Source organism: Erpetoichthys calabaricus, chromosome 9 (assembly GCF_900747795.2).
Source record: "Erpetoichthys calabaricus chromosome 9, fErpCal1.3, whole genome shotgun sequence".
Classification (NCBI taxonomy): Eukaryota; Metazoa; Chordata; class Cladistia; order Polypteriformes; family Polypteridae; genus Erpetoichthys; species Erpetoichthys calabaricus.
The window spans coordinates 1,533,064-1,557,776 of NC_041402.2; the positions used below are offsets into that span (position 1 = coordinate 1,533,064).

The 24,713-nt window shown below is 40.8% G+C and overlaps 1 protein-coding gene across 1 annotated transcript in view; it reads right to left on the minus strand.

The window, feature by feature from the left end:
* The window catches only part of nup188 (nucleoporin 188), a 126,481-nt gene that overhangs the window by 13,330 nt on the left and 88,438 nt on the right, over positions 1–24,713 (minus strand). The window contains exons 26-40 of the mRNA XM_028809068.2: positions 22,613–22,819; positions 21,873–22,042; positions 16,214–16,283; positions 16,059–16,126; positions 13,250–13,445; positions 11,506–11,583; positions 10,049–10,134; positions 8,701–8,846; positions 4,258–4,442; positions 3,707–3,907; positions 3,533–3,625; positions 2,179–2,334; positions 1,669–1,806; positions 782–856; positions 151–360 (exon numbers count right to left, since the gene is read on the minus strand). Coding sequence (XP_028664901.1) covers positions 151–360; positions 782–856; positions 1,669–1,806; positions 2,179–2,334; positions 3,533–3,625; positions 3,707–3,907; positions 4,258–4,442; positions 8,701–8,846; positions 10,049–10,134; positions 11,506–11,583; positions 13,250–13,445; positions 16,059–16,126; positions 16,214–16,283; positions 21,873–22,042; positions 22,613–22,819 — 2,079 coding nt within the window. The remainder of the gene's footprint in view (positions 1–150; positions 361–781; positions 857–1,668; positions 1,807–2,178; positions 2,335–3,532; positions 3,626–3,706; positions 3,908–4,257; positions 4,443–8,700; positions 8,847–10,048; positions 10,135–11,505; positions 11,584–13,249; positions 13,446–16,058; positions 16,127–16,213; positions 16,284–21,872; positions 22,043–22,612; positions 22,820–24,713) is intronic.

Here is a 24,713-nt window from a genome sequence, read left to right on the forward strand (position 1 = left end):
GTGTTCTCAATATCCTCAATGTTAGTGTTTGAAACATCTGGCATATCCCCCAAATCACACCAATGCCACTGCACATTCAGTTATTTCAGCTAATGTTGCTCACACAGTTTCCAGTCACACTTTACTGCTCAAAACCAGATGAGTATTTACCTGATCAAGCAGGATCTGGCAAAGATCGGGGGTAAAGTGCCGTAAAGTTGCCAGCGTCTTGCTGAGGATTTTTAGTAGGCTGTTCTGGACTGCAAGAAGAGCTCTCTGCTCCACATCTACTGGTTCTGAATGCAGTGCTTTGGAGGGAGTTTGGGATGCACGTTGGGGTTGTGCAGGAGGACCAGTGGGGGCGCCATCTCCACTCTTTGTCTACAAACACAAAAAACACCAGGATGTGACTGTTTATTTTGTTTAAATATAGGTTACCAATCTGCTAAAGACGTCTTTAATAATGATTCCAAACACAAAATCTCAAGTTCAGCCTTCTGTTGTAACAATCACAGTAGGTCTCTACAATTAAGCCCAATACTTTTTTTTTTTTTGCATATACTTTATCAATACCCACAGGGAAATTGTCTTTTCACATATTCTTTGGAGATCAGAGCAGAGTCAGCCATTGTAGAGTAACCCTGGAGCAATTTGAAGGTTAAGGGCCCTTCTCAAGGGGCCAATGCAGCAGGATCCCTTCTGGCAGTAATGGGATTTGAACTGGCAACCTTCCGGATACCAGCGCAGATCCTTTGCCTCAGAGCTACTGACAGCTATTCCCCAGTTACATGGTTAACGGTACCTGAAGGTAAAGGTGCAGCATTTTCTTGCTGTGCAGCAGGTATGTACACGTCTGGCAAAGGTAAGACAGATTGACCTGCAAATACAAGAACAGACATGTCACTTACAGTATCTTTGATCAAGCACTCTATAACAAACATACAGTATGTAAGTATCAAAGATCAACAATTACGAAGCACACCACATTGTTAATACCTCCCAAGATGCTTTACAGGTTCAATAAAGAGTACATTACAGAGTGAGCTCTTTGCTTTAGGCCGCACAGTGATGAGGACTGCACCTCTAAGTTGTGGCTCACAGCCACACCTTAGCTACTTGGCCTAACGGTACTACATGGTGTAAAATGAACAATAATTCACATTGACAACATCAGCACAAGACAAGCAGAAGGATACATCAACATGACAGGTGTAAACACAGCTTCAGACTGGAGTTTTCTCTCCTGATGATTGTTTTTTATAAGCTGTTTTTACGACTTTTCTGCTGCTTTAGATATTGTAGCAAACTAGAATCACAATCAGTGTTGTATCAGTCAGCGTCATATCAAATTAAAGTGGATCTCGAGAACATAAGGAGAATCCACAGTGAGATCTGTATTTATACATGTTCAATTTAGCCTGACTTTTTTGCAGTTTTTGTTCAACTAATGTGAATAATGAACAAATCTGACTCTGTTAGGTAGTTTGTTTATTAAAATTAAAAAGCATAGAACAAATTAATGAGCAACAGTGGAAAGGCTTCAACCGAAGGAGATGCAGCAGATGCTAACTTCAATTTCTACCTTTTGGCAGCCAATGCCAATGTTGTATGTCACTCATCTGTTTTATACAAGGCTAGTGAATCAGAAAGGCTGCTGTCGACAACCAGCAAAACATGGACCACTCATACCTGGACATCCCGGAGCAGCTGTGGAAGGTGGAACTGCCACTCTTTACAGAAGTTAGATAGTTGTAACAGGAATCCCACGGTGTGATCGGCTTCATCAAGACAGGCCAAACTCTGCACGCTGCGTACTGCGTTCAGACACTGCGAATGAGGAGGTACAGAATTAGCAGTGTACAAGTTCCAACTTACATAACAGAAGCATCAGACATCCTGCCTCTAGTGAGAAACTGCTCAGGGCCCAAGCCATCTCCGTTATGTGTTCCAGCACAGAGAAGCAAGCTGCAATCTTGAGGCCTCTGAGACAGAAAGAACCAAATTACCAAGTTGAGCTAAAAAAAAAAAAAAAGAATTCCACTTGGGTTTCCGACTTCAAATTGCAAATGTGAGGGTGTCATATTACACAGTAGCAGGCACCTTCTCTCTTGGCCTCAATACCAACTACCGGCATGTTTAAGTAAAAAGGACATGAAATAATACAGAATAAACCCAAATGAAACACCTGATGGTTCTTACTTGTAAAATACGCTCTTGGTGAACTCCCACAAAGTCAAGGGCCTCATTTAGGAAGTTATAGCGCAAGGTCTTCAAGAGACTTTCCATTAAAGACATAGAAAGACGATACACGCCAGACCATGATGGAGCATCCTGGGACTTCCTAGAGAAACCACTCTGCAAAGGAGAAGACATGTTTAGCTAAAGCCTGCCAACATAAAAAGTGACTGGCTGCCAACTTCCAGCGACATTTATGGCCATTTAATGAGGAGCACATCTGAAACAGCTGCAGTAGCTGTTAACCACTACAAGAGTTTCAAATGGGCCAAAACTTAAAATAGAACTTACAGTGAAAACTGAAATACCTAATGGTATTATCTTAAAACAGGATCATAGGATACATTTAGCAGACACTTTCACTTAACCCAAGGTGACTGCCAAAAACAACACACAAGTCAGAACAAAAATCGGAGAAAGCACATACGCTATTAATATAGCAGAGGCACACTTAGTTACTTGAAGATTTACAGATTCGGTACAAGCTGTAAATATTCAAAGGACCACGGGGAAGAAATATAAATTTGATGGAAGGCCACTTTTTGAAGTGGAGGGTCTCCAAACACCTGAACAGCACTAGTTTCTGGGTAAAGGAAATGACAAAGTGAAATTTTATATACAGGCATACTGTCTGCTGTGCCAAATTGGACCTTAAATGGGAAAATATGATCAGTGTGTTCTGAGCTGTTACTGAGCCAGTACCAAAGCCATGTACCACAAAGTACAGAGCCATTTGCTGATTAATTTTCCTCATAGGTCACAGATATATGCATTACTGTATTCTACTAATTTTTATTAATTTTTGCTTCACTGTTTTTTAGTACTTATTATTCTGTCCCCAAACGCTGAACTAGCGAAGCTTCTCTTCTAAGACCCAGTCCATACAGAGTGTGCGTTGCCCCACTGGTTGTAGTGAGTGTGGACAGATAGTTTTACTCACCAAGAAAGTCAGGGTTGAGAATCCATATACTTTAATATAGATTTCTGGCAAGAAGTCATACAAGTATTAGGACGTGAAAAACCATTGACAATTCGAAGGTAAAAGGACGATAATTTCCTTAACCTAAAATACAATATGGCGGATAGTAAAGCCAAGGCTAAAGCAGCACCAGTTGCAAAACTGCTTTGTGTACAAAGAAGAGGAAGGTAAAAGAAAATGTATTTTCCAGGAAGTGTTAAAAAATAGACCATCCGTTATCAAGATGCAAATACCACCACGTTGGTTAAAACAAAAAAAAAAATACTTAAGTAAAACCAAGCAGCACCAGCAAAGACGCCCAGGCACTAAATCATGACTGACGCCACTTCAAAAGCTTACCTGAGAGGTACCATTTGAGCTGATTTCATATACGCTGAGCAGAGGGAGTCCAATGCTCTGAATTACTCCAGCGCCTGCAACTGCTTTTGCTCCCTGCAAAATGGCAGCAAGGATTCAGTTTGTGTCAATGCTAGCACTCAAGAACTAGTAAGGATATCTAAAGGTGAGTATTACCTGTGGAGTTCTGGCAAGTGTCAGGAGAAGGTGAAGTGTGGCCTCACTGAAGTGCAGGTTCTGCTTGGCCCGCAAGCTCAACTCCAGTGTGCCAAGGATGGAGGGAAGCACGGGGAGTCGCCGCATCACCTGTAGCCAGTGGTCACCATTAGCGTCAACACGGCACAACTCCTTGAGTAGGTGCAGAGCTAGCACACATACCTGGGGGAAATGATGAAAGGCAAAAGGATCAATGAGTGTACAGCATGAGGACCCAACTGGGGAAATCACTACAGCTGGATCTCAAGAAAATTCAGTTCATCTTGAAAATGACTTTACTTACAAGCAATATTTGTGTAAACTACATGCTTATAACCAGGTTTAAACTGAAAACAATAAACTATGAAAACATGCTGGTTTAGTTTACCAGTGGCAAGCAGAGTCAATTGTTAAAGCTGGCTGGAAAGACTGCAATTATTTTTTTCTTAAAAACAATATAAAAACTTCCAATTCATGTAAATGAGGGTGGGTAACAGACACTTGATGGTTTAAAGCAGATTTCCATATCTCACCCCATCCCTCTCGTCAGAGTGAAAAGACTTTGGAGAAGCATCCATATCCATGCTATCTTTGTCCTCCGTCATACTCTCTGATAACAAGGCGGCATGTCGGGTGCTGTCCAGAAGGGCCAGTGCTTCTTCCTGGACAGTCTCGCAAACACTTGGCAGCAGCTGAGGAAGCTGGGGTAACTCGTTTACTGAAAACACAAACAAGTGGTCTGTAAGTGAAATGAAACCTAACTTCTAATCCCATTTCTGTTTAAAAGAATTCAGTGAGAACGAGTTCCAAGGAACTCAACAACAGTTTGTTCTTATGTAGTGCTCTTCGTTGTATTATATGACTCCAGATGTCACAAATCACAAGTTTGCAGCACACACACACACATTAAACAATAGTTGATATCTGCTTTCAGTTCAGTTAAAGGCTTGAACCAGAACCAACTATAGATGTCACCGCTGTCTGTCATGACCACGCACTTTTTTGTTTTCACAAAGTGGAATTCCCAATAGAGTGATTGTGAGCAGACGGGTTAGGAGATGACTAGTCGTGACTGAGCCAAGATGGCACCCTAAGGAGTGAAGCACATTTCAGGAAAGGGCCGAGAAAAGGTACTCAAGACAAGACACAGATGTAGGTGGTAGAGAGAAATTTAAAAATACATCAAAGTAAATGGACTGTAAGCAATTAACAGAAATAGAACTACAACAAAAATGCATGCAGTGTAAGACTACATAACAAAATAAGGACACAGCGATAATTCAGGAGAGATGGAGTCTGCATGGTAAGCAACTGTAGTTAGGGAATACGCTAAAGAAACCAGCAGGAATAACAGAAAATCACTGGCTGGACTGATGGACAGATAATGAAAGGGCAGGAGAGACGCTCAATATGTTATCTGGTGTGGGAAATCAGGATGTCCGGTTTTATACTAGCAGATACAGTGTAATATCTGATAAGGAAAATAATGAGAGCAAAGAAAAATGGTGGAAAAAATTGAATCTCCACAATAGAAACTCTGTTGAATTCCGATACTGAATCATAATCCCATCACACCTTTTATTTTTTTCCCCCCAAACACAAAAAAGCATCACTTGTATGCCCCAGTTTAATATTTTGCACGTAGTTTAGCTATGCCATGAGAAACACAAATAGACTTTTCCCCCCCGAGACCCAGGCGTTCATTCCTGTGAAGCAAATAGACAGACAGAAGATGGATGGATGGATGTATGGAACTTTGTCTCCAGAGGGAATTTGGCTTTTTACAGAGGCTCTGTAAATAAATACATGCATAAATAGATACATAAGTAAGTAAACAAATAAATAAATAAATATGCACACACACTTTGATCTGAACACATGCTGGTATGACTACAAGCAAGAAAATTCAAAAGAAAGAAAAGTTGTGACTTGGCCATCACAGTCACAGTGAGGCGTTGTGCAGATGTATTGCTGTTGGTATGAAGGACCCCCAGTCGTGTTTCTTGACCCACTTCTGCTGAATGATTCATTGTCCTCAGTGTTGGGGTGTCAGAGACAGGATATCCAGCATTGTTCATAACGTTTGAAAAAAGTGCAGTGAATATTATTTGAAGGTAAACTTTAGGGCTGTCAAACCAATTTGAATATAAACGAAATGCATTTAAAAAAAAGTCTTATTCAAAGGCAAAATCTGACATGTTCAAATAATAATAATAATAACACATTTTATTTATATAGCGCCTTTCCCATGCTCACGGCAGGGTATACAGTATATAGCATTGTACTAAACCAGATAAATAAATAAAGAAGAGTAAGATAGTAAATTCAGAGAAAAAGCCCAACTAACAGACAACATAATTGTTGTTAAAGAGCGGTTGCTTATTTTTACCCCGCTCTGATTTTGTCATCGTGTACTCCACACGTTACGCACTACACACTTTGCTGATCTGTTTTTGCACATCATCTCCACTTTACGCCTTTTTTGGAGTTCTGAATGGTTAGTGGGCGTCACGGTGGCGCAGTGGGTAGCGCTGCTGCCTCACAGTTAGGAGACCTGGATTAGCTTCCCAGATCCTCCCTGCGTGGGGTTTGCATGTTCTCCCCATGTCTGCGTGGGTTTCCTCCCACAGACCAAAGACATGCAGGTAGGTGGATTGGCGATCCTAAATGGTCTCTAGTGTGTAATTGGTGTGTGTGTGTGTGCGCCCTGCCCGGGGTTTGTTTCCTGTCTTGCATCCTGTGTTGGCTGGGATTGGCTCCAGAAGACCCCTGTGACCCTGTAGATAGGATACAGCGCGTTGGATAATGGATGGATGGATGAGTGGTTAGCCCATATCGCCATTAAATGGACAGCCTTCTGCTTCTAAAACACGCCACTTTTGCTCCGCTTTCTGATGAATGGATGTGCTAACAACAGGTTTTTAAACCACTTCTCCAGGACGCTCTGCTCTGCTCATTAATCCTGCTTCCATTCCCTGCTAAACCTCCAACATAGCAACGCAACTGCTGGGTTCACTTCTCATTGATGACAATGGAACACAAGTGCAACATGTCTGCTTTTCACTTTACAAACTCTGAGCTATTTTAAACAGAATCTTCCAACGTTTTACAATTGCGTACTTAAGACTTAGGGCTGTGACACATCAGGTACACGTTGATTTTTTTTTTTTAGGTTTTTTATTGAAAAACTTTGGACAACTGACTTTGCAGGCAGTGTGAGGTAGTGGTTAAAGGTTTAAACTTCAAACCTTGAGGTTGTCTGCCTGTGATCCCATTGGAAATAAAACAAAGGAAATGTAAAATTGTATCTCAGATGTTATAAGTTACCTATGATAATGGTTTCAGCCAAAAAAGAAATAACAATGACACTGATGATAATTTCTTATTCTTCATAGGCTAAATGTATAATACCTTAAACATGACCTTCTTTCCCTGCCTACGTAATTGTATCATTTCCAGAACACTTTTATGTACTTTTAACGGATAACACACATGGACTGGTATCCGACTGGGATTGAACAAAGATCCTTACCCGGCCAGGCAGCCAGTCCAATGAAACAACCGGGGGAGATGAACATTTTCACCCCCAATACAGCAGATGACGGTATCCCTAGGTTTCGATTCCAACACAGACACCCACAGGGCATGCTGGGATCTGTCGTCAACTTGGGCAGGACTGATGGGTTCTGTGGGAGCCACCAGGGGGAGCTGTTGGGATACATAATAGTCCCTACTTTCAGGGATTTTCGGTCAACCCGGAAGTGGTTCCAACAGGTCACGCCCCAGCACCGTAAGTACTCCCAGGTCATAGATAAAAGAAGCTGCTCGATCTCAGCTAGGCGCGTCAGAGTTGGGAGAAGAGCTGGACAACAACTCACCCGGAAGGAATCAAGGAGAAAGGAGAAGAAAACTTTTGTTTGCTGTGGTGTATTGGGATGTATCAAAAGGAGGAAACCTGTTAAAGGTATTTTTGTAAATAACAAAAGTTTGTTTGCACCCAGGACTGTTTATGCATAGTTGTGTCAGGGGTTTGGGGCTCGGTGGCGCCCCCTGGTGTTCACAGTACATTTAATGTATGAAAGGTGATGAATAAATAACTTTGCTAAGTTCATATTAAAGAGCAGCCTACACAACTCATTTAAACTCACTGCCATCTTTGCTGTAACACAAACACAAATTACAACATTCACTCAGATCTCGGTATTTCGAGATTGAAAATATTTACTGTATATTTTCTATCTTCACAAACACTAAGATAGACGTTATGTTGACTCAGAAGTGTGCAGTACAAACATCACAAGCAATTTATAGCTTTCATTTCAAGGAAAAGTTTAGTGCAAGAGATAGTGAGACAAGTGTCCTTTACACTTCTGAGATTGGGTAGTAAACTAATATGAGAACAGTTATTTAGTAAACAATCCCGTTTTTATGAAACATATCAAGTGGCCTGCGGTGGGTTGGCACCCTGCCCGGGATTGGTTCCTGCCTTGTGCCCTGTGTTGGCTGGGACCCCTGTGACCCTGTAGATAGGATACAGTGGGTTGGACAATGGATGGATGGATGGATATCAAGTGGCTTGGAAAGCTTTTAAGGGACAGCATTACACTTGTCCCTTGTATCACTTCAGACGTGACCTTTGGTTTCAATGGCAACTGCAAATAAAACATCCATACATTCAATTCCCAAAGCCGCTTATCCTGAGCAGAGTCGTTAGGAAGCTGGAACCAATCATAGTAAGAATCGGCACAAGGCAGGAACAATCCCTGGACAGGGCAGTAGTGTTCATTTGAATTATACCGATAATCAAAACTGCACCAATAGTGATGGTTAAAAGACTTAACAACGTGAAATGGAGAAAAATGTGCTGTACTGTGACTACAAGGAGGTGGAAAAAGTGTCTAGAGTAATGTGCGTGTAATTTGACTTCTTTCTTAAAGCATTTGTGAAAAATGTGTAACATTTGAAGAAATCCTCACCATTCAACCGTTGGATCTGTAAAACAGAAATAAGCACCGAATAAACTTCAGTCTTTGTCCTTTCCATTAACTGCTGGTCTGCTTGAAGCACACTCTCCAAGATCTGAGCTAAGGGATCCAGGATTTCAGTAGAGGAAGTGATAACTCTGAGGAAAAGATAAATTACATCATCTAAACACTTAAAATGCTATGTTTAATCTTACATTTCACTTCCTAAGAGTATTTTATTGTCTGCTTACTGACATAAAAATAAGGTGTGTTATATTTATTATATACATTCAAGTCAAGCTGGGGTACCTGCACTGGTACAATGCGTTGCCACACCCACTACATGATGAAACAACTTGGGATCCCGGTTGACAACCCCCCCAGGCAGACACGCGGTCAAGTCCCACCCTCCAGAAATGACCCTCTATCTGCCGCAAACAGGCGGCCCCTTGGCCTGGTCCAGCCACTCAGGTCCCCAACAATCAGGATCTTACGAGCTGGATCACCCTCGGGGAATCGTGCCATATGGATGTAGTGCCGTAACGGACGCTCCCTCACAATGTAGGTCATATGACTCATTTGGGACTCCATGAGCAACCGCTCACTCGACACAAAGTCAAACCAACGATACCCAAGGATTTTCCGGAGAGAGACAGTACCAAAGGAGTCCAGTCTTTGTCTCAGGTCACTGGATAGCGTCCATGTCTTGCAACCATATAGCAAAACAGGAAGCACCAGGACTCTAAAGACTTGGACCTTCATCCTTTTGCAGAGATATCGGGAACGCCACACAACCCTTTCCAGCGACCTCATGACCCCCCATGCTCTACCAGTCCGTCTACTGACTTCACAGGAAGAGTCACATGAATGTCACTGCCAAGGTAAGTAAACCTCTCAATGATGAGGTCGACACTCTCTCCGCAAACAGACACACTGCTGATGGCTGTGCCCAAGAGGTCATTAAAGGCCTGGATCTTGGTTTTATCAGGACCCTCGCAAGCCCAGACACGCAGACTCCTTGCTCAGTCTCTCGAGTGCCCTGATCAGAGCCTCCATTGAAGATCACAGCATTGTCAGCAAAGTCAAGATCAGTGAATCTTTCTTCACCAACAGATGCCCCCCAGCCGCTGGACTCCATGACCTTGCCCAACACCCAGTACATACAGGCATTGAACAGGGCAGAACACACTGCTGACGAACCCCAGAATCAACTGGGAAAAACGCAGAGGTCCTGCCTCCACTCTGCACAGCACTCACAGCACCATGAGTTATACACTAATCGGCCTCTGGGATGTTTTTGCCACCATTCTTCAGATTTCAATTCACGCTGTTGCTTGCACGGATTTAGTTGTCAACGTACCGTTTCCACTGCTTAAGTAGAATCATTAACAAGGTGGTGAGAAGTGAGCCAAGTTGCAAACATGGAATTGAAACTGGAGCTAATAGCTGGAAAAAAGAAAGACCAGAATTAAGAAACCATCAACAAATACAACTTCCCAAATATTTAATATAGTACATAGTACAGTACACCACTTCAAAACACAATTTAACACAATATTCACATTTGTCAATCAAGAGCTCTGGGCCATGATGAAATTATCTTTTTAAAAATCTTACTGTCCAGTGACACATTTCAGAATGTGATAAGTGCCACAGTCTCTTTTTGATCAAACTGCTATATATACTTTCAGCCAATCAGCTTCTTCGAAACACCCAATGTGATGTTTCAAGCAGCACTAGCCAAGTGCCCCAGTTACTTTCATTGAGTTATTTATTTGTTGTTAATCATTGAACCCTACAGACTCTCACCTATTAGTCAGTGCTACCATAATTGTGCCAATTGTACGAGGGCTGTACTCATGTGGTCAGCAGTGACTTAAGTTTAAAAGAGGGATGATGAGATGGCAGCTTTCATGAAGGACTCTTAACAGTGCATACATCCTATATCATTATATTTGTCACGGCGCTCTCAGCCAACACTCCGTGAAGAGCGCTATACAAAAATAAATTGCATTATATTCGATACCAAAACAAAAACATTGTGTACTGAAAACACTATACACTGAAATGAATAGTAGGAGCGTAACAGAGTTGGGAAAACCTGAATAGAATTTGCCAGGTATTGGCAATGAAGTAATAATAATAATTCTTTACATTTATATAGCACTTTTCTCACTACTCAAAGTGCTCTCCACACAGGGAGGACCCGGGAAGCGAACCCACCAACTCCTTACTGCAAAGCAGCAGCAGCACTACCACTGCGCCACCTGTGAGGATAAAGTAACAGCAGATAACATCAAGGAGGCTGAGAATTTGGACGAATTGTGCTGTACACATTTAAGAAGAGCACCCGTTAAGAATGACTTAATGGCACTTCACTGGCATCCTACTAATGTTTTTGTGGTACTGATTGATGCCACCCTTTGCAATTCCTTTGCCATGTGTTCCTGAAAGCACATTTAATCTTGACTGTGCCTCCTGCTATGTGATTGATAGTCTTCATTTTTAAATTATCTTAATTTTTTTTTTAATGTATTACCTTGCTTATTGCTTGTGAATATAAAGCATTTTGTGGAAAAAAAAAACATTTTTACATTTATTGCTGAAAGCTGAATACTTCAATGTAGATTTAACTTGCTATTATTTTTACACTGCATTTGGTCACAGGTTTTGTTTAAATGAATATATTGTATTTTACAATGGAAATCTTCACATTACTAGAAATCCAAAAAAGAAAAGAAAAGTTGTGTTCTGTAGTTTCATACATCTTAATTATCTAAAGCATAAATAGATATATAGCAACTGGTTTGTTCTCACCACTGCTTTGGTACTGTGCAGAATATCCATGAACAGCTCTTTCTGAACACGCGTGTCTGTCAAATGCATTATATCAGGCTAGAAAATAGGAAAGAAAAACCAAATAATGAAACAAGACATGTCCAGGACACTGAAAATGGGCAACACAAAGTCAGCTGAGCACTAACAGCAGAACCAGCATTAGTAGAAAATGCAAAGGCTTGAGGAATAAGAAGAGTTAAACACCATCAAAAGTGGACAGCATTTGCTCGGCCTAAGTTTATTGTCATGTATAAGCAGTTCAATGAAATTCCAATTAGCAAGACAATAATAACATTAAATGTATATAGTCAGTTAAGAAAGTATTCAGACCCCTTCACTTTTTCAAATTTTGTTACCATCTTGAAGCCGTGCACTAACATCCTTTAAATTAATTCCCTCCTCACATAAAGCAATACCCAATAATCCCAGAATGACAAAGCAAAACAGGATTTTAGAAATGTTCACAAATATTGAACACATTTATTAAGAATAAAAAACAGGAATATCACACGGACACTGAACCTTGAAAATTCAGCTCAGGTGCATCCCATTCTATTGATCATCAATGAGCATCTGTGGTCAATTCAACTGACTGGACGTGATTAAGACAGACAAACAGACCCTGGTTTATATCAGGGTCCCACAGATGACAATATGTTTCAGAGCAAAAACCAAGCAATAAGGTCGAAGGAATGAGCCACAGAGCTTGGAGACAGGATTGAGTCGAGGCGCAGATCTGGAGAAGGCTTCAAAAAAAAAAAAAAGAAACGTCTGCAGAATTGAAGGTTCCCAAGAACAAAGTGGCCTCCATAATTCTAAAACTGAAGAAGATTAAGCAGGCTTCCCAGCCAAACTAAACAATCTTCGGAGAAGGGCCTTGCTAAGCGAGGTGATCACAAACCAAATGGTAATTCTGACTAAGCTCCAGAGAACCTGTTTGGAGATGGGAGAAACATCCAGAAGTACAGCCATCACTGCAACATTCCACTGCTCGGGGCTTTATGACAGAATGGGCAGACAGAAGCCTCTCTTCAGTAAAAGAAATGTGGAATCCTGATTGGAGTTTGTAGAAAGGAACCCTAAAAGACTCTCAAGACTATGAGAAGCAAGAATTTCTTGTCTAATGAATCCAAGATTAGCATCATGTCTGAAGGAAACCAGGTACCTGCTCATCACCTGTGTAACACCATTCAACAGTGCAGCATGGTGGTGGCAGAATAGTGCTGGGGGGGTTTAAATTTAGCAGCAGCAGGGACTGGGAGACTAGACAGGGCTGGGGGAAAGCAGAGCAGAGCTTATAGTATAGAGAGATACCCTTAATGAAAACCTGCTTCACAGCGCTAAGGACCTTAGACTGGGCTGAAGGTTCATCTCCCAACAGGACAAAGAAACTAAGCACAAGGCAAAGACAATACATGAGTGGCTTAGGGACAACTGTGTGAATGTGGCTGATCAATCAAGCTGAAGTGATTGTAGTGAAGGCAATAGTTATTGATTTTTATATTTTGTTAAATGGAGCAGACGGAGAGAAGGAAGAGTGAACAAGGCTGCAATATGAGCAGGGATGACATAAAAGTGACTTGTCATAGACATCCTTTCTTACTGTGACAACAGCGTCACTAAATCAAACAAGATGAGTTTCTTGTATTTCCAACAAATGACCCCACTGTCTTTTTCATCTGACACCTCTCCACAAGTCCCAAAAAGAAAAATACAAACTTACGTGACTCGATGAAAGAATAAGCAAGATTCTCCATGCGGAAACTAGCATTCTGCACTCGGTGACAGAGCTGATTCGGTCTCCTTCAGTTTCCGCCATGTGACACACCAGTGATTTGATGTAACCTGACCAGTACTGATAACGTTCAAGCCTTGAGTATTTCTCCAGCATATCTTTTAAAGACTTCTCCAAAGAACCTCTAAGGTCAGGAAACAACCATAAAAAACAGAGACTTTCACCATAAATGTTATGATACAATTGGTTTAAATATTCCAAGTAGCATTCTGAACGTGAACATAAAATCTATTCAGGTCTTTGTGGTTTATAAGGCTCAACAGGGTACAACATGATTAGCCTTGAAAAGGTTTATTATGTCATTCAGATTGCTGAGCAAGAATGTTCACATTAGTAGTCTGAACTCTGAAGACAAACTTCATTTAGAAGGAGGCACAAGCTAATGACCCATGCAAATCTATATAAACCAGTAAACCCGCGATTCTCTACAGAATTGCAAATCTACAAATGGCAATTACCTTCTGTTCTCTCCAATATTTGTAGGGATGTAAGATCATGGAGGGTGGGAGCGTCCTGGGACAGTTTTCATTTAATGAAAGAACTATATTTGTAGTAAAGCGGTTTCGTTTTGGAGCTATGACTTGTTTGGTTCTGGTGTTTCAGAAGCGCGTTGTAGGCGCCTTTGGTCATTGATTTTATCCATGCGGGTTCGTTTTTGTATTTCTGTTAGTTGAGCTGTTTTTGTTTGGAGCCATGACTTGTTTGCTTGTGGTGTTTCTGAAGCGGGTTGTAGGAGCGTTCATTTATTGTTTTTATGTACAACCTTCGGTTAGTAATATAGATCCATCTGGTCTCGTTTTTGTTTTTTCTTGTGGCTGTGTCGTTAGCTATACGTCGTTTACTGTTAGGAATTATAATTACACTTACATTTAATACTGAGCGTTCGTTTATTGTTATTATCCATCTGGTCTCGTTTCTGTGTTTTCTGTGGCTGTACTGTTAATAATGAATCACTGTAATGTGATTCAAATATGCTGTGTAGTCTTGACCTTTGGGGAATCCGTAGTATCTCGGGCAGCTGTTGTATTGTGACGTAGCTTGGGCAGCTGTGTAATATAGCCTGTCTTGTCTTTGACTCTGGGGCGGGGCGTTGCGTCGCAGTGCGCGTGCACTTCGATGTATCCTGCGTCCGTGGACCGTACATCCGGTTTACAACCTTCGGTTAGTAATATGGATGATGAGATAGATAGATAGATAGATAGATAGATAGATAGATAGATAGATAGATAGATAGATAGATAGATAGATAGATAGATAGATAGATAGATAGATAGATAGATAGATAGATAGATAGATAGATAGATAGATAGATAGATAGATAGATAGATAGATAGATAGATAGATAGATAGATAGATAGATAGATAGATAGATAGATAGATAGATAGATAGATAGATAGATAGATAGATAGATAGATAGATAGATAGATAGATAGATAGATAGATAGATAGATAGATAGATAGATAGATAGATAGATAGATAGATAGATAGATAGATAGATAGATAGATAGATAGATAGATAGATAGATAGATAGATAGATAGATAGATAGATAGATAGATAGATAGATAGATAGATAGATAGATAGATAGATAGATAGATAGATAGATAGATAGATAGATAGATAGATAGATAGATAGATAGATAGATAGATAGATAACGTTTACCCCCCCTGGTGGAATTAAAGAGTCGCATAGTTTGGGGGAGGAACGATCTCCTCAATCTGTCTGTGGAGCAGGACAGTGACAGCAGTCTGTCGCTGAAGCTGCTCTTCTGTCTGGATTGTTTTATAAGGGAGGAAGGACAACACTAAAAACGCATACAAAAAAAATTAGTCATGCTCAGATCGATTGGTCGCTGAACTAGACTGGCAGATATTCAACCTAAATTACTCAACTGGTGATCAGTACATTTTTTTCAGAATTAACTTTTCCTCGATTTACGTAATTTAGGTGTAGTGCACCTTTACGTGAAGTATTAGACAAATCGAATGAATCTAATCAGTTCCAGATGAATTGCACATGTCATTTTCCTGTCAGAACTTCCTCTAAACAGAATGGACAGTCAAACTTTAGGAAAGAGTGAAGACAGGAATATTGGCTTTTACATTAAAGAAAGTGGAGTAATAAACTGAGAAAAGGAAATCGGAGGAGTCGTCCTGTGCATGAAGAGGAAAGTTAGACAAAGATGTTGTCCAAGTGAAGCTGGGGTGGAAGAAAAGAAAGGCAGAAATTAAGGGAGAATGAGTTCAGACTTTTTTCCTTTTGTCCTGTAATTGAAGTGGGCACTGCTTTGGTGCCCGAGTTTGTGTTTAGCACAGCAGCTTGTGGTAACATCTTTAATTACAAAATGAAGAGATGTGTCCTCACCACTCAGTAAACAATAGGCTGGTTAGTTTAAGAGCCACACATTTCTAATTTTACATATAAACTTATTAAGCATGTTATTCTTGTATCTTCTTTGTTAAAAAAAAATGAACAGGTAATGCCTGTGGTCTGCAGTTCAATTGTAAAAATACCACTTTAATAAGAACATAAGGCTTAATACACAGCTGGCTATGCTGGAGCTTAGCCATAAATCAATCAAAGGACTAAAAAAAAAGCCAAATTGGCATCTGTATCAGCCAATTCCAGTAACATAAGTTTGGTGACCGGTGTCAGCCCTAAATAAAAAAAAAAACCTAATCAAAGTATCTCTCAAAACACGTATACTCCGATAAACTGTAGGTTATCTGCTTACCTGACCACATAATAAATTTCCAGGCAAATTATCTTCATCACCAAGGAGCAAGTCTCAATTATGCAAGGCTGTAAATATAACCGGTAAAAAAGCATCAACATCCACTAGAAATGCTTCATTGTTTTCTGATTAAGAAAAAGTGTCTGGTGTCGTACCTCTGTCAATTCACTGGGTTCAGGAAGAGTCCCAAATAGTGGCGTCATCAAATTCTCCCAGAATTTGTCCCTAAAATATCAAAAGACTTTTCATTTTATACACTGCTTGACACCCAACACAACTAGACATCAAGACAATGTGGGGAGGAGGGTTTTCAAGTACCAGTAAGTCGAGATGTGCCAGACAAAAAATGATTTCAAAGCATTCATAAGTAATTCTTAGGAACATAATAGAAGTGTGACACCATAATACACAACACAATAGTAGTGACTATTAATATACTGCAAAAAAAACTAATATATATAAAACAGCAACGCAATGCAGAATTGAACTCATAGCTGTTATAAACTAAACATTGCTCAGGTTTAACAGAAGTTTTCAGAGATGTGGGAGAGACAGAGAGATGACCACGTTAAAGCAGAATAACTAATGTGGAAGAACACGTCATCAAACGTGAAGTAGGCAGTCTGCCCGCAGTCTGTGAACTCAACTCAGGTCCACTCTTAGCTTTATGATCTGCCCTCTTGTGCGACTTATTTAACTGACCTTCTCAAAGGCACGCCATGTAAGCTTGGAAACAAAACGGATGTAATTAAACATTTAATTATGTCATTAAAGAAATGCAAGTGTAAACTTTGCTGTTTTGCTTCAGGGGGTCTATACACAAGGTCTGTTGTAAGCAGCGTTACTGTGATTTGTGAGCACGGTTTTTGTTTAAAACACTTGTGTTTAGCATACATATACACACATTTTCTAACAAAAGAAAGACAAACTTTTTCAGGCTTAGTTAACAAACTATGGGTTGTAAATTAAAGTTTGTGATTGGAACAAGTGCAACCAGGGCTGGCACCACCATTAAGGTGAATTAGGCATTCACCTAGGGCGCAGATCATAAGGGGGGCGGGGGGTTAGGAAATCCAGCTGCAAGGGCTAGCTAGGACCTAGGACACAAAATAACTAACCTAACCAGTAGGAGAGAACACAGCAGAATGATCTTAGAAAGCTTAATCCAGACATGGCATTGGCAAATATTACCTCCAAATACCTCACTAAATGGACTAATTGGGTACAAATCCATAAACTGTACTGGAGACAGTAAAATGAATGTCTAAAGGACTGTTGGGAAAGCCTCAAAACCAAAAGCCATGTTGGCACAGATATGACATCTACTCTGTGCCAAAAAAAATGCCTCCACGCTCCACCGAAAGAAGGAAAATGCAAGTGTCAAAGACCGTACTGAAGAGCTTCAAGATGGTTGTATTTCTTCCCCTATGGCATCTCCTCAGCTCTATGTATTTATTGTACTGCAATGTATATTAGACGTGAAAGCAGCATTTTAAAGCAAGCTAAATATATCCTCTCTTCTGTACCATATTTCTCTTGTCTCAGTATCTCTGCCAATGGTTACTGGGAATGGATATGCAGAGTTTCAAAATTATGAGCTGCAATTCTAAAATAAACATTTGCCTGAGGAGCATGTGACCCTGCTGGATACACCTGATGTGTACAAACTTAGGTTGAAATATAAAATCCGGTAGTTATACTGGCAACATTGGGACTCACGTGTTAATGTTTGAACCAAGCAGGTCTTATTTTATGATTTGAAATAAAAAGGCTTTGCATTCCCTCACCTAAAAGAAGAGTGAAGTGCGTTTTTTCCACACTATTTATATGTCTGGTAGATCTTGCTTTGACCAGTAAGGTTTCCATGATGGCAGTAACTAAAGGAGATGGTTGCCTGGGTGATTTTATTGTTGCCATATTCCCCAATTATGGTGTATGCAGCAGAACACAATTTCAGGCCTACTATCTTTTCTGTTGTTCAAACATCCTGCTGCAGTTTAGGTTTTGATTCATTGCCATACCTGACAGTTATTGTAATGGAATCATATTATTAGACAATTACAACATACAAGGAATTGAACTTGGTGGTCGCTTACGCTGACACAATAAATGCTTACAAAGAACACAGGCATAGAAGGAATTTAAGTAAAAGTTAAGATATTGCTATTAAATATCAGCCGTTAGTAACACAATACCTACTGAACTCTAACACAATTGACTGCTAGAAATGGATGAAAGGTTAATAAGATTCACTGCCTGCTTTTATGCTTTGTGGTTTTAACCTTCTGCACCCTGTAATGTGTCCCAGAAGGGAGCGCTTAACAGATTTGACATCCAGGATGTAAAGGATCAGCAATAATCTCGCCTCCAGCTGGACCTGGAGTTATACAGATATTGGGGTGTGGACATATCTCAGCCAATGGCCTTCTATGCTGACCGAATGATACGTTTAAGTTTGCACTTTTACTCAGCAGTGGTTGTTCTCAGCTAAACAATTAAGGAGGATGTAAGAATGGAGTCGACTGCAGCAGTGTAGACCTGGACTAACAGATGGTCTCTGGCACTTTATATTTCTTTAACTCTTTCAGGGTGGATGTCGACTTTTGTTGAAATTCAGGGGTAGAGGATGTTAATCAGCCGTAACTCTTTGACAAAACTCGCCATTACGTTTTCGTTGGACCCTCTTTGTTAGAAGGAAAAGTTTGCTTCATTGCTTTGACCTCGATTCCCTGAACGTGAGAAGAGCAGCAAAGAGCAAACAGCCTCTAAACCGGCATCGAGCATCAGCTGATCAGTCCGCAGCTCATTGTGGTGCTGAACACATTCATGTAGCTGATGCACCTTCAGCAATGTTCACCTGGGAGGACCACTGCTTACAATGACAGACTGCGTCTCACTGCGACTGCCGCCACTGCCCACCTTCCACATGAAGACAGTCCGGCAGCCGGCCCACCGTGCATCCCAGCTGGCCGTTGTGCCACCCACCCCAGATAGGCTCACGCAGCAGCAGACCTTTTACACTGATTTATGTGTGAGACCCTCACTTTGCGTGCTTTTCAGAAAACTTGGGAAAAAAATCTTCAGCCCTCAAAGAGTTGAATAGTTTGTATGTTTAGCCTTCTTAACAACGGAGTTCACCGGAGACTCTGACTGCACTATTAAACCACAGTTGTTTATGGGAGGCCTTCTCCTGAAGTCTAAGACACTTGAAATAGCCGTCTCAGTATTCAGGACACGACTGTTTTTACTTCACCAGGAAACCAGCTGCTCTAACGGTCTTATATAAGCAGAATCGCCACCATCAAGAACAGGACACATAATCAAAGTGTTTTACAAGGAAATTCCAGAGGAGTTTCACTGAGTGCTGCTGTCATTTGTGTAAAAACTGAAAACACAACTTGGTAACATGCAGAACTGTAGTGTCCCGGTGCTGATGGGACCCTAACCCTAACTCTGATGTGTCAGATATCTGATAACGCAAGCTTACACTCTGTCTCCCATTAGCAAGAAGGTTGTTAATCGTCAGGGATGGGCGAGCCAAGAGAACTTGACATGTGAAAGCTCAGGAATGACGCTTTTAAAACCAGAGCTCAACTCAACAAAAAGAATTCCTACATGTGAGTCCAAAGAGCCCCGACGTTGAAGTATGACATGAAAAGCCATATTGAGCATATCTTCTACAAGCCTGTTTGCTCCACAGGTGAACTGTAGTAAGCTTTCAAGCGTGCCAGTATACGCCTTTCAAATGTTCTCATTGCATCAGAGGTTAGAGCAATAGTTCAACAATCAGTTAAGTTAATGACTTTAGACTTTTGGGAGCAGGCAGCGGTTTTACAACTGGCATGCAAACTGCAGGAGTTTAAAGAATCATTAAAAGTTTTCTTTCTCTTTCTTTTTGAGCTCCCTTTACTCATCCCTCCTTTCATTCTCTCTCTTCTTTCTTTTCGGCTGCTCCCGTTAGGGGTTGCCACAGTGGATCATCTGCTTCCATATCTTCCTGTCCTCTATATCTTTCTCAGTTACACCCATCACCTGCATGTCCTCTCTCACCACATCCATAAAAGTAATTGGTAAAAACTGATGTCAATAGATCCGTACAGCACTTCAGTCCAAATCTGGTAAGGTAACTTGTTTTGTTCTCTGCCTTTTGCAATGTGTGTGTAGATCCTGCTGTTTGATCACCAGTGGTGGGAGAGGTGACGAAGCCAAGTTAAGAAGCCTACTGATGTGAATGCAGAGGCAAAAGGCCGATAGTTGGCTGAATCTACTGTATGTTTAACCTTCATCTTAGCATTTCTGCAATAGAATTTGTTCAGTTTAATTATCAGTCTATATGCAGTTTATGATGGCCTGGCACCTTTAATAATAATTAATAATAATAATAATTCTTTGCATTTATATAGCGCATTTCTCACTACTCAAAGTGCTCAGCAATTGCAGGTTAAGGGCCTTCCTTGCTGAAGGGCCCAACAGAGCAGAGTCCCTATTGGCATTTACGGGATTCGAACCGGAAAACCTTCCAAATGCCAGTGCAGATCCCTAGCCTCACAGCCAACACTCCACCTTTCCATATTGCAGATGGGTATACTTTCAAGAATAGCTTTGTAAAACTGAACCAGTACAATTCGAGACAGGTTAAAACTGTCAAGCATGCACACGACATGAACCTGACCTTTTTTAATAACAGAAATGGCATTTTATTCTCATTTCAGACTATGAATGATAGTGGTGCCAAGAAAACATTTCATCTGCAAATGTGAGAATTCTGTGAGGATATACAGTACACCTAAACTTTGATACACTATGTGCCTAAATTCAATAATAACCAAGTCAAGTCAAGTTGGGGAGCATGCATGCACTGCTGTACCCACTACACGACGAAACAACTAAAGATCCCAGTTGGCAACCCCCCAGGCAGACACACGGTCAAGTCCCACCCTCTGGAAATGACCCTCTATCTGCCGCAGCCAGGTGTTACGTGGGCGACCCCTTGGCCTGATCCAGCCACTTGGGTCCCCAACAATGAGGATCCTACAAGCTGATCACCCTCAGGGGAAATGCGCCACATGGCCGTAGTGCCGTAACTGACGCTTCCTCACAATGCAGGTCATGTGCCACATTCTGGACTCTATGAGCAACACAAAGTCAAACCAACTGTACCCAAGGATTTTCCAGAGAGACACAGGAGTCCAGTCTTCGTTTCAGGTCACTGGATAGCGTCCATGTCTCGCAACCATATAGCAAGACAGGAAGCACCAGGACTCTAAAGACTTGGACCTTCATCCTTTTGCAGATACCGGGAGCGCCACACACCCCTTTCCAGTGACCTCATGACCCACCCATGCTCTCCCAATCTGTCTACTGACTTCATAGGAAGAGTCACATGAATGTCACTGCTGAGGCCAGTAAACCCCTCAATGACGAGGTCGACACTCAGACAGACACACTGCTGATGGCCATGCCCAAGAGGTCATTAAAGGCCTGGTTTTTATCAGGACCCTCACAAGCCCAGACACTCAGACTCTCAAGCGCCTCGATCAGTGCCTCCATTAAGTAGCACATAGTTGCCCCCTCCCCATCCCCAAATCATCAAAACATTCTGTACTGATGGGGCTGCCCACAGCTCACTTCTCCTTCTAATTAAATTTGAAGTCTAACACTTTTGCAAAAGAAAAGATAAAAGTGGCAGATAAAACTTAACTCCTGGTCTGATTCATTTTAATTAAAAAGATTCTCAAGACCCTCAGAAGCTTTGCATCAGCGTATTATTAAAGAGACGGAACAGCTTAGAAACAGACAAAGACTGCTACTCACTTTGTGCGCAGAACAGAGATGGCACTATCTCGTCTGTCTTGCCAAAGAGCGTGAAGAAAAGAGAGAGCAGCTCGGTGGAGCAGAGGAGGACACCAATACTTCCCTTGCTGGGTTGAGTCAATAAGATCCAAGACTATCTGTAGACAGCTCCATTCTCTAAGTAGAAACTCCTACAAAGTAAAGGTGGGGAAAAAAGATTTACTGCTGAGAATCACCGCTTTATTGAAGGAAGGCCTAAAGGGCAAAACACAGTAAAATGTGTTCACTTCTGATCCTTCAATTTAATTGTTGATAGCTGCAGGATTGCAATATCTTGCTTTAGGGTTCACCGAAAACTGATCAACAGACTGCAACCTGAACAGATCTCCCCTAGAAGTGCTTAACTACAATGAAGTCTGATCACCATAATGCTCATATTTAATGGGGATCTTCAGTAACATTTAGGCAAACTCGTACATTTTGGTAGTATGTATGTAATTTAAAAAAAATGTTACATTAAATTGGCCTGATTACAGTAAACCCGTGTCATTATTAAAGCATTTTGTTTATGGGAGGAGTGTGAGAATGTCAATGTGAGAAGAGGAGACCCTTGGCCTTTCTATTCAGAAATCAGAGTGTTGTTAAGAGACTCGGCTCTTAGGTTTTCAACAGTAAATACTTGCAGTCAGTTTCAGAGATTAAAGCATCTTCCTACACGGCATGTGTCACATAAATTTAAGCACTAGAAAATATATTTTTACCTTTGATCCTTCTGTTCCATTTTTCACCTCTAAGTTAAGGAACAGCTCTATTAGCCCTGGTTGGGTTTCCACTGCCACTGTAAGAAATTCTAGAATCATCACTTTAATTCTCATGTCCTCCGTCTTGCTCTGAAGGCGTGTGAGGAAGGCGTCTCTGATTGCTGCGGCATCACTGCCAAGACAAGCATACACAGACATGGGGGCAACCTGCCAATAAAAAAAAAAAAAGGAAAAACGGAAATATTATATACTCATAAAGTCAGTATAATTAACAATATACACAGTTTAAAAACATATTGCAGTTTTTGGAAAAAAAAGTGTGTATTAATCAAACATTTTATTGTCCACAGTCCCATATGCAAATTTCAGAAATTTGTAAACTGAACTCCCTTTTTTGGGGTGCTAAGCATGTCCTTTGGACACTTGTGTCTCGTGATGAGCGAACACAAACAGAGGCCTGCATGTCAAGTCCTTGTCCATTGTAAGTCATGATGTCACTTCAGGAAGCCAACCTCAATACATGAGTTTATGTCTTTTAAAAAGATGCAAAGGTTAAAGTCACAATTTAAACCACAATCTCCTCAGATGTGTTGCTGGCTCCCAGCCACAGACATGCATTGGTACAATGAATCTAAAGGGACCTGCAACAAAATGCAGGCAGCCTGAAATTTTAGGAAATTATATTTTTTGCAGGTGTGGGTGCAGTCCAAAAAAAAATGCAAGGTGGGCCCAGACAATGCCAGTACATTAATAGATAGATAGATAGATAGATAGATAGATAGATAGATAGATAGATAGATAGACAGACAGACAGACAGACAGACAGACAGACAGACAGACAGACAGACAGACAGACAGACAGACAGACAGACAGACAGACAGACAGACAAAGTTTATTAATCCCAAGGGGAAATTCACAAACCACAACACATTGTTATTGTAACACGTTGCCTTTTACGCTTCTGATGCAGTAGCAATAGCCAAGTTTAAGTTAACGTTGAAAGCCACATACGACTGCTAACAGCACCTACTGAACAGAAAGGGGAAACTCAACAGGAAAGCCAGGCACTTTGCCAGACACTCCCCAGATTCATTACAGAAACATATTACTTGATATTTTGAGGTAAAACTAACTACTTGGAAATATCAAATAATTGATAAGCCATCTTCAGTTACTTTGGATGGGTGAGGACACTTTGTTATTACTGACTGGAAAATAAGATCATGATAAAGTGATTAAGAGAGCTACCAAACTGATGCACAGCTCATGAAGTATGGCTCAGCACTGTTATATAAAATTTCATTACTATTAACATATGCATATCTTTTTATAATTATCTTCATATAACTTTTACATTGGCATTATGCGAGTTATGTCAGCTTAGTGCACACCTTTAACAACAATGTCTGATAACTGAAAGCGATAGTAAATCTTACATTTAAATGCATCCAGTAATAATTTACTTTTGCATCCAAAATGATGTAGAAGAAACGGCACTAGCACAGTTAAAAAGGATTTGATTGTAAACCAGTTTTTTGATAAGGTTGAGATACCGTGTGGCAGTGCACGGAGTAAAGAAAGAAAACAGGACAGTTTAGTGAAGAATAACACCACGGGCAAACCACACAGAAACAGCGAAGGATAGAGAACTGAGGCTGGGGATTTGAGCTGAGAAAAGCATGTACCACGGCTTGAACAAAAAACTCAAGTAAAAATAATTCACTGGAGTGTCAATGTGGTGCAAAAACAGTAAGTTACAGAGGAGGCAGAGTGGATGGCTAATGAGATGAAGACACCCAGCCACAAGTTCAATTCAATTCAGTTTCTCTCTAATATAAAAAAAAATCCTGGAAGGAGATGAGACGTGATTTTCTCAGAGAGACGCTTATACATCCCACGAGAATGTTGGCACGGTACACATGCAGAGCAGGTTAGAGATTATGGAAGTACGAAAATTCAGAAGTCTCAAGAAAAAGGATTGGAAAGATCGCATTAGCGCAAACAAATGGAAATAATTACTCTGTAAAATAATGGAACAGAGAAAAGAGATCGAATATATTGTTCAGATTTAAACTTTAAGTCGGAGACTTGTAGATCATC